The 14,807-nt window shown below is 42.8% G+C and overlaps 1 protein-coding gene across 6 annotated transcripts in view; it reads right to left on the bottom strand.

The window, feature by feature from the left end:
• CTNND2 (catenin delta 2) overlaps nt 1–14,807 on the bottom strand; it is a 220,212-nt gene that overhangs the window by 92,881 nt on the left and 112,524 nt on the right. For all 6 annotated transcript variants that reach the window (XM_083519176.1, XM_083519175.1, XM_083519172.1 and 3 more), the window contains one exon: nt 7,138–7,321. In XM_083519176.1, coding sequence (XP_083375302.1) covers nt 7,138–7,321 — 184 coding nt within the window. The remainder of the gene's footprint in view (nt 1–7,137; nt 7,322–14,807) is intronic.

A 14,807-nucleotide genomic window follows, 5' to 3' on the forward strand; every position in this document is an offset into this window, starting at 1 on the left:
CAAATCTGGAAGTTTTTGGTGTGGTTTTAGCTGACCTTCAAAACTAGTGCGGATTTGATAACTTTCTGAACGTTTCTGATATCTGGAAATCAAGCTCATCATGTTATATTTGGGGGCCCATATTGCTCCGTGTATGTGTTTTGATGCTGTTTACAACACTAATACCTCTTACTTGATTCCTGTCTAAACATCGCTACAGACATTCAAGGCTTGAGTTCATTACTTCCATCTCATTTTCTGGGACTTGTTAAAACTGATGAAAATATTTCAGGAGCCATAAAATTCTCCTTGGTTATTCATATGTTGTCTTTTTTGAGAACAAGACAGGTTAAAAGTTCAGTAAAGTGATATAACATGTCACAGAAATTATTGCTTCTGCAGATTTTCAGAAGCACACTTCACTTGACAACTAGAATAAAAGCATGAGAACAAGAGCAGCTGAGGATAACCAAGGCTCAACATATAGCCAAGTAATTAGGTTGATGTCAAGAATATTTAGTTTCAGATGACTTCTATATTGCCACAATAAATCTATTAGTCTTTAAGGTACCACCAGACTCCTCGTTGTTTTTGCTTCAACAGACTAACATGGTCACCCCTGTGGGAATGAATATACTACACTACAGCATCTTACATTACAGATTTTGTATGTAATACACATCTGTTAGAAAGAATGAATATGGATCATTTGGCAGGAGCAGAAGGGGAGAAAGCCCCACATATTGGCTGTTTTTGTTTTCACCTGAAATCCATGACTGAATTCAAGTGCAAACAACCTCATAAGGACAGAACTACAGTTGCACCTTGTTTTTGCAACCAGGATCCATTCCGGAGCCCTGGCCACTAGCCGATAAGGATGCAGGGCCAAGTGCCATGTCTGCGCATGTGCGCAAACTGCTTTGCACTTCTGCACATGCGCAATTTAGCACTTCTGTTCATGCACGAGCAGCAAACCCGGAAGTAACCCATTCCGTTACCTCCGGGTTTGCCGCGGACATTCGCCAGAATGGAAGCTGGATGTTTGCGGATGTATTACTGTACTGTGTTTTAGAGAATGCAGGCACAAATTCTGCAAGCATCCCTGTAGCAACATGGAGAGAAGCTCATTTTTTTTAAGAAAAAAAGAAAAGATAAAAGTTTAGTTTCTCTTACAAAACATTTTCCAATGACCCTAACTTCAGACCCTGCAGTAAGCTATCAGTGAAGAATCCCAATTCTTTATCCATTAATTTCTAGGCTAGTATTTCCTTTGGTAAGCGCGGAGAAACATAAAATGGTGTCCCATTGAGGCAATGATCACTGTTTGGCTTAGTATGTCGTCTCAACCTCAGCTTGTGGTTTAGCTCTCCCAGACAAACTAAGATCTGTAAAGCATAGGACAAATCTTTGTTACCAATCATGGACTGCCTGCAGAAAGCTAAGCTGTGAGCCCAGTTTCATATAATAGAATCATGAAGCCAAAGCATGGCTTAATCCATCATGACAGCAAAGCAATCCAAGGGCAGCAAACAGGCCACAATCTCCTTTCTGCGATACTGTGCATGTTTTCTCACCTGTGCTAAGTCATGCTTTGGCCTAGTATTAGGTAGACACTAGATCAGAGTGGGGCAGGTGTGCAGGTGGGATTAGGGAGAAAAGTAATAGCTGATTTTTAAATTTTCCGTCTGGAAATTTTCCATTTGTCTTGCTAATCCTATCTACTTTCCTGCTTCTAAGAAAGCATTGAATTTTAGTTGGCATTTATTAACTTCAGAATAAGAGTGCTAAGTGCATAATATATTTTGCTGCTGGCTTAAAGCCTGTTAGTAAGAAATCCAATATTTTCAGCTATGGATGACAATACTAAAAGAATCTAAATAACTATAATTGAATTTAAAAGCAGTGAGCAGCAGAGATGCAAGGGCAATAAAAATTAAATAACTGAAATTTGCCAGAATATAAGTAATTTCATAATTGGGCCTATTTTAAAGCATTTTATATGGGTTTGCCCCTTGGGCTGTGTATAAAGTTGGGGCTTTGGATGAGAGGTGCTCTATACAATTTTGGGAAACAAATAAAAAAGAATAAACATGCAATGAAAATGGTAATTCCGTTCACAGCACATCTTAAAATGTAAAGCACTTGTTAAAGTGCATTTGTTTTAGCCACGTTAGTGTTAAAATTCATTTATTTTTACTTCTAACAAAACCAAAACTCTCTCCCTTTCACCTTATTCCCCTCAACAAAATCCGAGCCCACAATATCATTGGAAGATAAAATACAGTATACAGTAGACCTGCAACTTGCATGAATTTAACTTGTGTGCATTCAGCTTTATTCAGCTGGTAACATTTAAAAAAACAAAAACTAAAAGAGAGCACAAAGTGGTCGGGCGTCCGTGGGGATAACTTTAGCAATCCCACTCACCCTTGTACCCAATGTGTTTTAACTATACAGTCGTACCTTGGAAGCCAAACGGAATCCATTCCGGAAGTCCATTCGACTTCCAAAACGTTCGATAACCAAGGTGCGGCTTCCAATTAGCTGCAGGAGCTTCCTGCAGCCAATCGGAAGTCGTACTGGACGTTCAGCTTCCAAAACTCATTTGAAAACTGGAGCACACTTGGTTTTCAATCATTCGGGAGCCGAATTTTTGGCAACAAAGCCGTTCAAGATCCAAGGTATGACTGTACGTGATTTTGGCTTTAGGTGCTATCCTCTGAACATAACCCAGTGTAAACTGTGGGTATAATGTACAGTAATCTATGTGAAGCTATGAGCTGGACCTCTTTTTCTTTTCAGCCATATGATGCTAAAAGTCAGAGTGACAGCTTCACAGAGGTAACTCACAAATATTCAGTGTCTTCACTGATCTAAGCTAAGAAGATGGTGGACCTGGCGCAATGGAAACCAAGTGCCTGTTCATTCATCTCACTCTTAAAGAAGAATCAAGAAAAGGGTAAATTTGGAGACCAGGCAAGAACACAGTTTAAAGGAAGAACCAAGGAGCAGCAGTATGTGACAAAGGGTGGTGTCTAACAGTTCTGCTACTGCAAGGACTTCTAGCTGTGCAATGAAACTTCCCTGCCCTCTACTTTTCCTACAGACCCCCTAAATCTTTTCTGGGCGGTTGGGGGAAGCCCCAGAGCAGTTTTAGGGGTCATGTGGGGAAAGAAGAAGGCAGAGGAATTCTACTGTGCCGTTAAAAGTGCTTGCGCTAATAGAACTATTTTGTTGGTTTATAGTCTTTATAAAAGAATGCTGATTTAATGTGCTTCGATTCAGTTAAGATACAGTATACCACTGACTTGAATCCAAAGAACTGCACATGGAATTCTGTGCATGCAACAGAGCTTTGGGGCTCCCTTCCTGCCACAACCCCACACACCCCTCCATAGTATTGGGGGTGGGCTTCAGCCAGAGAGGAACTCAGCAGAAACTAGCATCCCTCGTCCCCCTGAATATCAGCAAGCAGAAGTGATATGTGTTCACAACAAGGGGCACTTGGAATACAAATTAAAATGCAGTAATTGCTAATCCTTATGGAAGGCATAGGGGACACGGGTGGCGCTGTGGTCTAAACCACAGAGCCTAGGACTTGCTGATCAGAAGGTCGGCGGTTTGAATCCCTGCGACGGGGTGAGCTCCCGTTGCTCGGTCCCTGCTCCTGCCAACCTTGCAGTTCGAAAGCACGTCAAAAGTGCAAGTAGATAAATAGGTACCACTCCGGCGGGAAGGTAAACGGCGTTTCCGTGCGCTGCTCTGGTTCGCCAGAAGCGGCTTAGTCATACTGGCCACATGTCCCGGAAGCTGTACGCCAGCTCCCTCGGCCAATAAAGCGAGATGAGCACCACAACCCCAGAGTCAGCCACGACTGGACCTAATGGTCAGGGGTCCCTTTACCTTTATGAAAGGCGTAACTTTGGGTCACCTTAAAAAACCAGTAGAATCAAGTAGTACAGCTCTTCCTGGACTGTATTGCTTCAGATTACACTGCACACACATATCTGTACTTGTGTGTGTGAATAAGGGAGTTCGAATTGCACACACAAATAGTTTTGCCAAACCGGCTGTGGCCATCATTGCCTAACTTAAAGACAGACTGATTTTGAATGAACTATACAGGAAGTTACAACACTATGCAGCTCACTCCATCTTTTCCTGATGGGCAACTTCTGTCGAGCATGCATGGAAATATTCCTGGTGCAGGCTTTTGAAGATGGAAGCCTAAAGCCATAATCCAGGGAGGTTCAGTTAAGGGCTTGAGCTTGCTCGGCAGGGCTTCAACTATTTTGGTCTTTGAGCAGCAGCTTCCCTATGCATCACAAACTGTTGTCGAATTCTCTGCAGATATAATGCAAATGTTTTGGAATCTGAAAAAGGTATTTACCATATAGAATCGGGGGCTTCTGTTCTTTAAACAAACAAACAAAAAACCCAGAGAAGTGAAAAACTTTGATGCTTGTTATTTCTGTGGCTTCCTGGATTGTGGCCTAAATCTTGAAATACTTTTGAAATCAATGAGCTTAAAACCCACTGAGAAAAGTCTCTAAAGTGTTTTATTTAGAAGCCACACACAATAGAGATTTGAAAGGCCAAAAAAGTGCCCACAGCATTGGCATTTGCTAAGAATCAAAGCCTGCAGACACTGGTTTGTTACAAACAGCAATAACTAGAAAACGAATACAGTTTTTTAGTGGTTTTGATGAGAACAGAAATATTTTATGTGTCCCGTAACTCTCCTCTACTTCCCCATTACAAATAAAAGTTAAAGTTCCACATATGACTGTAACCAGTATTATAGATTATATTTTGTTGTCTTTGCATAAAATTAGATCTGATAGTTATTTATGTAAGGTCTAGGGATGCGGGTGGCGCTGTGGGTTAAATCACAGAGCCTAGGATTTGCCGATCAGAAGGTCGGCGGTTCGAATCCCCGCAACGGGGTGAGCTCCCGTTGCTCGGTCCCAGCTCCTGCCAACCTAGCAGTTCGAAAGCACGTCAAAGTGCAAGTAGATAAATAGGTACCACTCTGGCGGAAAGGTAAACGGCGCTTCCGTGCGCTGCTCTGGTTCGCCAAAAGCGGCTTGGTCATGCTGGCCACATGACCCGGAAGCCGTACGCCGGCTCCCTCGGCCAATAAAGCACGATGAGCGCTGCAACCCCAGAGTCAGTCATGACTGGACCTAACGGTCAGGGGTCCCTTTACCTTACTATGTAAGGTCTACATTTTTAAAATGCATCAATACAAAAGGTAGCCATTCCCACCAGATCAGGACACATATCCTAGATACCTGGTCTGAAGAAGATATGAACAACGTGAGCGGGAGGAAGGGAGGGAGGAATGAATATAGAAATCTGCCTTACACCAAATCAGACCATTGATCCACCTGGCTCAGTACTGGCAGCACTTGATTGGCAGCAGCACTCCAGGGTTTAAGGCAGGGCTCTTTTCCAGCCCTACCTGGGATTGAACTTGCGACCTTCTGCATGCAAGGCAGATACTGTACCATTGAGCTGTGGCCCTTCCCCAAGGGAACACGTGAACCCCAGGTAAATTGCCAGGAAAATCAATAGCATGCAGGTATGTGGAAATGCTTTTAACTCAATAGCAACATGTTGGATGCAAGATGACAACTAGTTGGGAAGCCATCTTTCAGAAGAGGACCAATACTCAAGGAACTGAGGTTATTGGCCTGGTTTGCATGCCACATTAAGCCATAATTAAAATAAACTAGAGTTTCATGTCAGCACAGGCCCTTTGCTCCTCCCACCCGACTTCTACACAGTCTGGTTTACTGTGACATGTGAACCCAGGGCTTGTGGTTTGTTCCTCTCCAAAAAAACCATGAGCTGTGCACGAGTGTGAACTTGCATGCTTTGTGTTCCCACTAAGCTCCAGTTCATTCTAACCATGGTTCAACGTTATGAGTGAACCAGGTCATTGTCCAGCACCCTGCCTTTCTGATACTTATCTTTTTGCCATACGAACTTCACATTCATCAATTATAAAAAAACAAACACTAGCACAAGATATATTTGTAATGCTGAGGAGTAAATCTAAAGTAATCTACTACTCTGCTGCCCTTCGCTCCCAGTCGCCTGCCCACTGGATGAAGTTGCACGGATTATCTAGCCAAAATCATGGGGAGGTAGCAATCTAACCGAGGTGTCTCATCCAACCTGTTTGTGAGAACAAGATTAAAGGCTTCACCCTGAATTAAGTAAGTTTGCAATCTCAGTTTTGTTATTCATCTACCTGATTCCACTTACGAATCGGTACGCATAAAACATATCAACGTGATTACACTAAAATGTCACTCATTCATAATATTTTTACTCAGTGGCGTAGCGTGGGTTGTCAGCACCCGGGGCAAGGCAAGTAATTTGCTCCCCCTAACCCGTGGATTTTAGCACTCGAGTCTCTTCCGCGCCCCCCCCAGATGTTGCGCCCAGTGCGGCCGGGCCCCCCCTGCACCCCCACGCTACGCCACTGTTTTTACTGCTTACATACCAGATCTTATACACACCTGTTCTTTTCTTGTGCAAACATTGAAGTTGATTTGCACCCAAATTCAGATACATAACAGGAATTTTAAAGCAAATGACAGTAATTTTAACCCACAGACCTGTGCAGGTGTTTTGTTTTTTTAACCCACTTGGTCAAACACAACCCCACCCATCAGCCATGGATGGTGATCTGTCAGGCACTTTTGCTGCTGCTCCATTCCATGGCAAGAATGTAGGGAAGAGGATTAATCGTTGGGTTTTGTACCCACTGTTGTACCCGCAGGTTGTACTCACTGTAGACCCAGAGTAGAAAACCATCAGTACCACATACTACAGCTATTGGTTCAGAGCACCTTTAAATACTTGGTTATGGCACGAACTCTACAATTCTACTATGACATTTCAACGAAAGAGTAAAAATGCTACAGACTTTTGTGGAATGGATGGAAGACTGAAGTGATAATATTGGTTCTATGGGTGTAGCCGACTAAGTCGTACTCAGACTATGACTAACTTAAGTCCGTTAAGTAAGGCGGGTCTACTCTGAGTATGACTTACTTGGATACCACCCAATGTCCCTGGGAGGCTAAGGGAAGAAGAGAAATTCAGCATAAGAACATATCCAATGCTTAAGTTATCAGAACTCACCTTAGGCACCCAGTGGCATTGCGCAGCACCTGTGATGAATGAAGCTGTATTTTGTGGTCATCCTGGAGTGGGGAGTTTTCCCATCCTGAATGAGGAATGATCACTGCATTGGTCAACACTGCAAGGGCATCCTGGATAATTGGCATTTTTAGTGCATCACAAGATGACAGATTCCAGAGAACTCCTAAAAGCAATTATCAATCAAATAAACAATTGTTGGCATTACTTAACAGAAAGAAATGCTACCATACACAAGTAAATCAACACAATCATCCTAAGGACATAAAAGGAACCAGATGTTTCCAGAAAGCCCACAAGCAGGCCCACCCCTGCTGTTTGCTCCCCACCCACCAGGAACAGTGGAGGTTCCATTAATGTACTGTGGCTATAACCCCCTCCCCAATCATCATTAGAATGTAGCTTGTTGTATTCAATGACCTATTCTTCTGCCACAGAAACTGAGGGGAGTGCAGCCAGCGGTCTCCCATTCAGGCAAGGGTACTGCGCTGTATACTGTTTGAGGAGGCTCAACTAATGGAAAATGTGCAGGTGCTACAATAACTCGAACAAGCAGAGGACACAGAGCTTCTTGACGGCACAGGCTAGTGCAGATATTTTTTTGCAGGGGTGGACTCTGCTATGGGAAGGTCCAGAACAGGCCACATCAGACCCAAATCCTGCTTACACTGCTTTTGCTATTCCTTTTGCCAACTACTTTTGTGGCCAAATTAATTAATTTTAATTCAATTCATTCTTTTTCTGCCTTTACACCCAGGGAGTGTTCAAGGTGCCTTAGAACTATAAATTCTGCGATCTCACGTCATCACATGCAAAACAGGGAATAACAATAACGATAAAAGAACACTTAAAGAATATATTTCACACTTAGAAGAATCGGGCAAGGCTGTGAAATGTATTTTGCTACAGGTTATTGTCAAACAGTTGCATTTAGGATCACCAGCTGAGGGAGACTTAAGCAAGAAAGACTCCCTCTGGAGTAATTCTGCTGATGTCATCCTTTCACAGAAATGATGGAGGTCGCCCTTTCTCAAAGAATTAAGATCACACACATCCCTAGGCAGGGGGAAAAACCATGCACACCCTCAGAAACAGAAATCCAAATTTAAAATGTCAGTTCCAGCTCTCTGTATCTGTTTATCTTTGGAAGAGAGTTCGGGCGAATTTACTATTCAGTTGCCAATGCCAAATACATACACATGATAAGTAAGGAGCGCATAAGAATATGTTCCTCATATTCAACTACAAAATTGTGTGCTATAATAATGCTGAAAGTTTGCTTTTTAAAAAAGCCACAAGGAAGCAAGCAAACAAACAAACCAACATACATGTTTATCTCAGGGTTTCAGCATGGAAATTTGTTTACAGGGAGGTGTTTTGCATTCTTAAATATACATATACAAAGGTGAACTTTAAAAATTTACAATTTGTCTAGATAAATTCTAATAGAAGCTTGGTCATGAATACGGACTTAACAGAAGTCCTGTATCTTTAAATACAGTTTACTTGAATCCAGCTTTTCTATAGGTGACTACAGATTCACCTTCCATGCAGAAATATACAGAGATGCCTTATATGAAGTCAGATCAATGCTCTATCCAGGCTTGTATTGTCTATTCGGATTGGTGGGGGTTCTTAAGGGTTTCTGACACAGTATTCTTTCCCAGCTTTTAACCTGGAGATGATTTTGAATGCAGAACATGTGCTCAGCACATGTGTGTACGGAGAGCTAAAATACAAAGATCCTTTTCTTCATGCAGAACGTGTCCCTGAAACCAGGTCCTGCATTCACCAAGGGCAGCTTAAGCCCCCATTCCCAGCCATGCTCTTCCGACTTATTTTTTCCTCATATAAGTGAATACTATCTAGGGAGGAAAATAACATGCTGCACTTAAACGCAGCACTATGTGGTAGTGGTGAGCCTTTCCGCCACTCCTGATGCAAGGTGGCCCATTCTCCCCCAACAAGACAATGTTCTCTTTCTCTCATATATACACTACTCAGGTGCGTCTGCTGCAATAAATAGGCTCTCCTTCCAAAACACCTTGCTCACCATAATGATCGTAATTTTGCCACTTAAATAATGTCTATGAAAGCAGTAACAGAGCATATTGTGGTACCTCCACCCTAAGGATTTGTGTGAGCTCATCTGCCCGATTTGCCGCTGCAGCCTCCCGTGCCGTAGTCGGATCATGTTTTCTGACCACCGACGGCATCGTAGTTGCTTACACGTTGCCGGTGCTTACGAACAAGTAATGAAACATCTAATGGAGCTATCAGAATTTAAAACAATTCCTCTTACACACTGTGTTCATTCCGTATGAGAGCCTTTAGGCCTTAAAAGTTTGAGGCTACTATAAATAGCTGTGCCACCGTTGATGTCGCAGTAAAAATTACACATCTGTGTTTATGCACTTCAGTAACTAAGCTAATGTCAAGGACACTTTTGCAGAAACTTATTAAGTTGATTAAGTGATTAAAAATCCGGCATAGGAGATACCCTCCATTCAACCATAATTCTGTTTAAGCAAGTCTGAATAACCATCCTACACTAAATGTCAAAATACTTTACGAAAAGGCACTCGGCAAATGGGACTGATGAAAACATTACATCATCTTAACTGCACAAATACCCTCCTTGAGGAATATGCTGCCTTTTATATTCCCCCACCCCGGTGACCTTTCTTTTCATTCTGAGAGTTTTAACTGAATGAACAATCGGTTTGGATAAAGAAATGCAGCTGTAGCAGTGTGCAGAAATTTCAGCCACATTTGCAATTACTACAAATGAACTCAGAACTAGGAATTTGGCAAATTCAGTCTCCCTGCCCCCAGTTATGAACTGGGCCCAAGTCTCTTCAAACTCAGGCCTTAGTCCTAGCGTGGTCGTGCTCTTATTGCTCCCTGCCAGTTTCCCCACCCCTTCGAAGCTAAGCCGCTTGAGGAGATTTGAAGGAGATGGCTCACTGATGGGGCCAAGAGAGCCTTTGAAGGTCTCTGCTCCACCGTAAATGGAGAAATGCTTTATCATTCCTACTGGGTCTCATGGGATTTGTATTTTCCTATGGCTCCCAATTCAACGGAATTTGATTGGAAGGATGTGAAAGAAATGGGCATGGGGGGGGGCAATACTTTCACATTTGGTTTCCCCCTGACATCTCAGAAGATGCATAGGTAGTACTGAATTTTTCACTGAGAAAGCAGAGAAATGAAGAGGGAAAACTTTCCAAGGCGACATTTTCTTCTGCCATGCTCATTTACAATATCTCACAGTTAAAAGCAGTGGCAGTTTCCTTGTTATGTGATAGGAAGTACTACTAGCTGTGTCTCGTATTTAAATTTAGAACACAGTAGTAGGTCATGAGAGAAAGATGATGCCCATTCCCTTTCCTCTATAGCAGGCATGGCCAAACTTGGCCCTCCAGCTGTTTTGGGACTACAACTCCCATGAACCCCAGCTAACAGGACCAGTGGTCAGGGATGATGGGAATTGTAGTCCCAAAACAGTTGGAGGGCCAAGTTTGGCCATGCCTGCTCTATAGTGTGCTTCTCAAAAAAGTAAAGGAGTTGGCAAACCGCACATCACTGATTCCTTCTTTATACTCACCAAAATATATATCATCTATCTATCTATCTATCTATCTATCTATCTATCTATCTATCTATCTATCTATTGCACACACAGAACTAGACAATAATGGTGAATATTCCTAGCCTAGCCTTCTACCTAACTGTGTGCTAGTCAGCTACATCTTGTGATTTCTGCTAGTCAGTTATGCATAGGAATGCAAATACAACATGCTATGTCACCATGCAAAATCCTATACTATTTAAAATGCTTTGCATTTTATTCCAGTTTGTGGCAAGGGAAGTGTTGAAGCTGAAGAAAATGAGGAATGAGAAACAGCAAGAAAAACCACTTGATTCACAAACTGAAGTCACTCTAGATTTCTCAGAGCTTGTTCTCTCCTCCCCCCCCCATGCCCCCACAGGCAATGATTATTAGCAATCAGCATGCCTTGTTTGAAGAGGATAGGTGCTGTCATTTCCCCCTTTCTTAAAAAAACAAAGTTTCAACCATCTTGTAAACAATGACTTCTTAATTTTAAATTTCAGATGCAGAAAGCATTGTACCCCTAAATCATGTTCCTCAACAATAGTAGGAGCTCTTCCTCGACAGCCCAACCATTATATGGTGACCTCCCTTCTTTCCCTGTTTGGGTTTTATTCTCCACAAAGGAGTTTTAAAGCTTGCTCTGAGCACTTTCCCCCCTAGTGGGTTCCGATATGTTACAGAGTGAAACTGCCTGCAAGATAGCGTGGGCAGAACAGACTCTTTCAGATTGGATGCTGGACACAGGACTGTGATTTGCTGGTAGGAAAAAGCAACAACATTGATTAATCCCAGTGAGATTCTGTGTGCCTCCTGTGAGGCAGGCAGCTCTGCAGAATGTCTGCAACAGGAGCAACTGAAGATTCAGTCACAGACAATGCAGCAATATGCTGGAATTGCTTTTCCCCAGAGGAGGTTACCCGCTTAACGTCTGCGAGAGTCACTGCTCTGTGTGGGTTTTCTTCCAATCTTCTTGGGTGTTAAAACAAAAATGTAAGTCACATTTTACTCTAACAAAATAACACATTTTAAAATTATTATTATTATTATTATTATTATTGTTATTATTATTATTATTATTATTATTATTATTTTGAGAAATGCTAACAAATTACACACAAAACTGCTGCCCTCCCTCACCCCCTATATCAGATTTACAGCTCCCTGTCGAAGCTGCATTTGGAAAACTCTGCAAGGGAAACAGCAACCTGGAAGGGAAAAGTTTGGAACAGAGAAGAAGCCAGTCTCTGCTCCAAATGTAAGATGTCTCTGCATGTAATGAGTAGATATGGAGTCAGAAATCAAGTAAGGGTATTAACATAAGCTACCGGTAAGTGTCAGAAGGCAATTTCCCTAGTAGAAACGAACACAAATAGTGTAATTTTCCCAGTAGGGCTGCTTGGACCAGTCCACCTGCAGGAAGAATAAAGCTTACCTGCCAAAGGTAAGCTTTCTTTCCCCTTGGGAGAGCAGGTATAAACCAGTGAACCCTGCCAGGTCTTTTGTGAGTGATTGAACAAGGTTTGAGCTTTTGCAAGAACTTAACCAAGTGATTGCAAAATACTTGACCTATTTAGGAAAGACCTAAATGAGTAGCCAAGAGACTCACTGAGTGATATTTTAGCCCACTGCTGTCTCTCAGCTTCAGGTTGTTGTGAGGGAAAGGCAAACTACATTTTCTTGAGTTCCATTCTACAAATGGAATAAACACTAATAATAATAATAATAATAATAATGGTAATAATAATTTATTATTTATACCCCGCCCATCTGGCTGGGTTTCCCCAGCCACTTTGGGCTGCTCCCAACAGAATATTAAAATACAGTAATCTATTAAACATTAAAAGTTTCCCTAAACATGCTGTTCTTTATTGAGGCTTCCTAAACCAGTGGCTCTCAAACCACAAGTGTGGCTATAAAGCACACGTGGGATTTGCGTTTGTGTGGCGCCCCACCCCTTCCCGCTGCCTCCATCAATGACATCTGTGTGCAAACCTTTCCTTATAAGCTAATGGGTGGTGGTCTTCCCAAACATGTCAGATATGCTAGGATCAGGGAGCTGAAAAATGGCCAGTCTCTACCAGTGTTTTCCAGCCTTAGGTCTCCAGCTGTTTTGGGACTACAACTCCCATCATTCCTAGCTAGTCAGGGATGATGGGAATTGTAGTCCGAAAACAGCTGGGGATCCCAAGGTTGGGAAATACCGATCTAGCCTATTATCGGACTAACTAAACCATGGACCAAACTATTCTCAAGTGTAAATAGCAACGAAGTCTTTGTCAGGCTTATGCCCTTCAGCAGTTTACGAGCCAAGACACAAGTAATAGAAGTCAGCAGATGAAGTATTGTGCGATGGGGTGTACCCAAGTATATTGTTGGCTTTCACAGTTGGGGAAGAAGGGCCATTTGCGCCCAGGCTCACTTGGGAGTATGTCAGTTGGTGCAGTCAGACATTGGTCCTTCTGCGCTTGTTCAATGCAAAATGAGGATCCTGTTTAAAATTTTCAACAAAGCAAGAGAAGGGCTGTAGTTTAGCAAAATAGCACCTAGATACTAGGTTCAGTCTGTGGCATCTCCACCTAGGGTTGGGAGAGAACCAGTCTGTAAATCCTAATCCTAATAATAATAATAATAATAATAATAATTTTATTTTTATTTATACCCCACCCTCCCCAGCCAAGGCCGGGCTCAGGGTGGCTAACAAGCAATAATAAAAACAAGTTGAATGAATACAACTTAAAAGCAAGGTTAAAATACAACATTAAAATATTGAAACATTAAAATATTAAAATGCAGCCTCATCACAGGAGGAGAAAGGAAAAAGAAAAGAGGGGGAGGGAATCAAATTGGCTCCAAGCCAAAGGCCAGGCGGAACAACTCTGTCTTACAGGCCCTGCGGAAAGAAATCAGATCCTGCAGGGCCCTGGTCTCATGAGACAGCGTTCCACCAGGCAGGAGCCAGAGTTGAAAAAGCCCTGGCTCTGGATGAGACTAATCTAACTTCCTTAGGGCCCGGGACCTCTAGGGTGTTGCTATTTATGGACCTTGTAGCTCTCCGTGGGGCATATCGGGAGAGGCGGTCCTGTAGGCACGAGGGTCCTAGACCGTGAAGGGCTTTAAAGGTCAAAACCAGCACCTTAAATCTGACCCTGTACTCCACCAGGAGCCAGTGCAGCTGGAAAAGCACTGGGTGAATATGCTCCCATGGCAGAGACCCCGTGAGGAACCTCGCTGCAGCATTCTGCACCGGCTGGGACACCGTTTCTGGGACAGCTTCAAGGGCTGCCCCACGTAGAGCAAATTACAGTAGTCAAGCCTGGAGGTGACTGTCGCATGGATCACTGTGGCCAGGTCGGGGCGGGAAGACAGAGACCTAGAGAGAGATAGCCGATCACTGAGCTAGAAAGACCAATAGTCTGTCTTGGCGTAAGGCATTTTCTTACAACTCAGATGTCAATAGAATATTAAACTGTTACAGGCCTTAATGCTGGCAGCCAGATGAACAGGAACTATTTCTCACTATCGGTAAATCAAGGTGGATGAAAGCTCACAGAAAGTGGATTTCAAACTGGCTTCTTTAATCTCATAACATTCAAAACCCTAAAATGTATTTTGCACAATTGACTTTTTATTTCTATTCTTTGCATATCGTACAGTGGTGCCTCGCAAGACGAAAAGAATCCGTTCTGTGATTCTCTTCGTCTAGCGGTTTTTTCGTCTTGCGAAGCAAGCCCATTGACGGATTAGCGCTATTAGCAGCTTATCTGCTGATCGGATCAGCTGATAAGCGGCTTAGCGGCTTAGAAAAGGGGGGGGGGGAGAAAAACCCCGCAGGAACTCGCAAGACATTGTCATCTTGCGAAGCAAGCCCATAGGAAATTTGTTTTGCAAAGCACCTCCAAAACGGAAAACTCTTTCGTCTAGTGAGTTTTCCGTCTTGCGAGGCATTCGTCTTGTGGGGCACCACTGTATTGTTGTTTTATTGCTGTGGCTGATGGCTGAGGCAAATAAAAATTCATTCATTCATTCATGACATTAA

The sequence above is a fragment of the Podarcis liolepis genome, assembly GCF_965112155.1.
Source record: "Podarcis liolepis genome assembly, chromosome: 8".
Classification (NCBI taxonomy): Eukaryota; Metazoa; Chordata; class Lepidosauria; order Squamata; family Lacertidae; genus Podarcis; species Podarcis liolepis.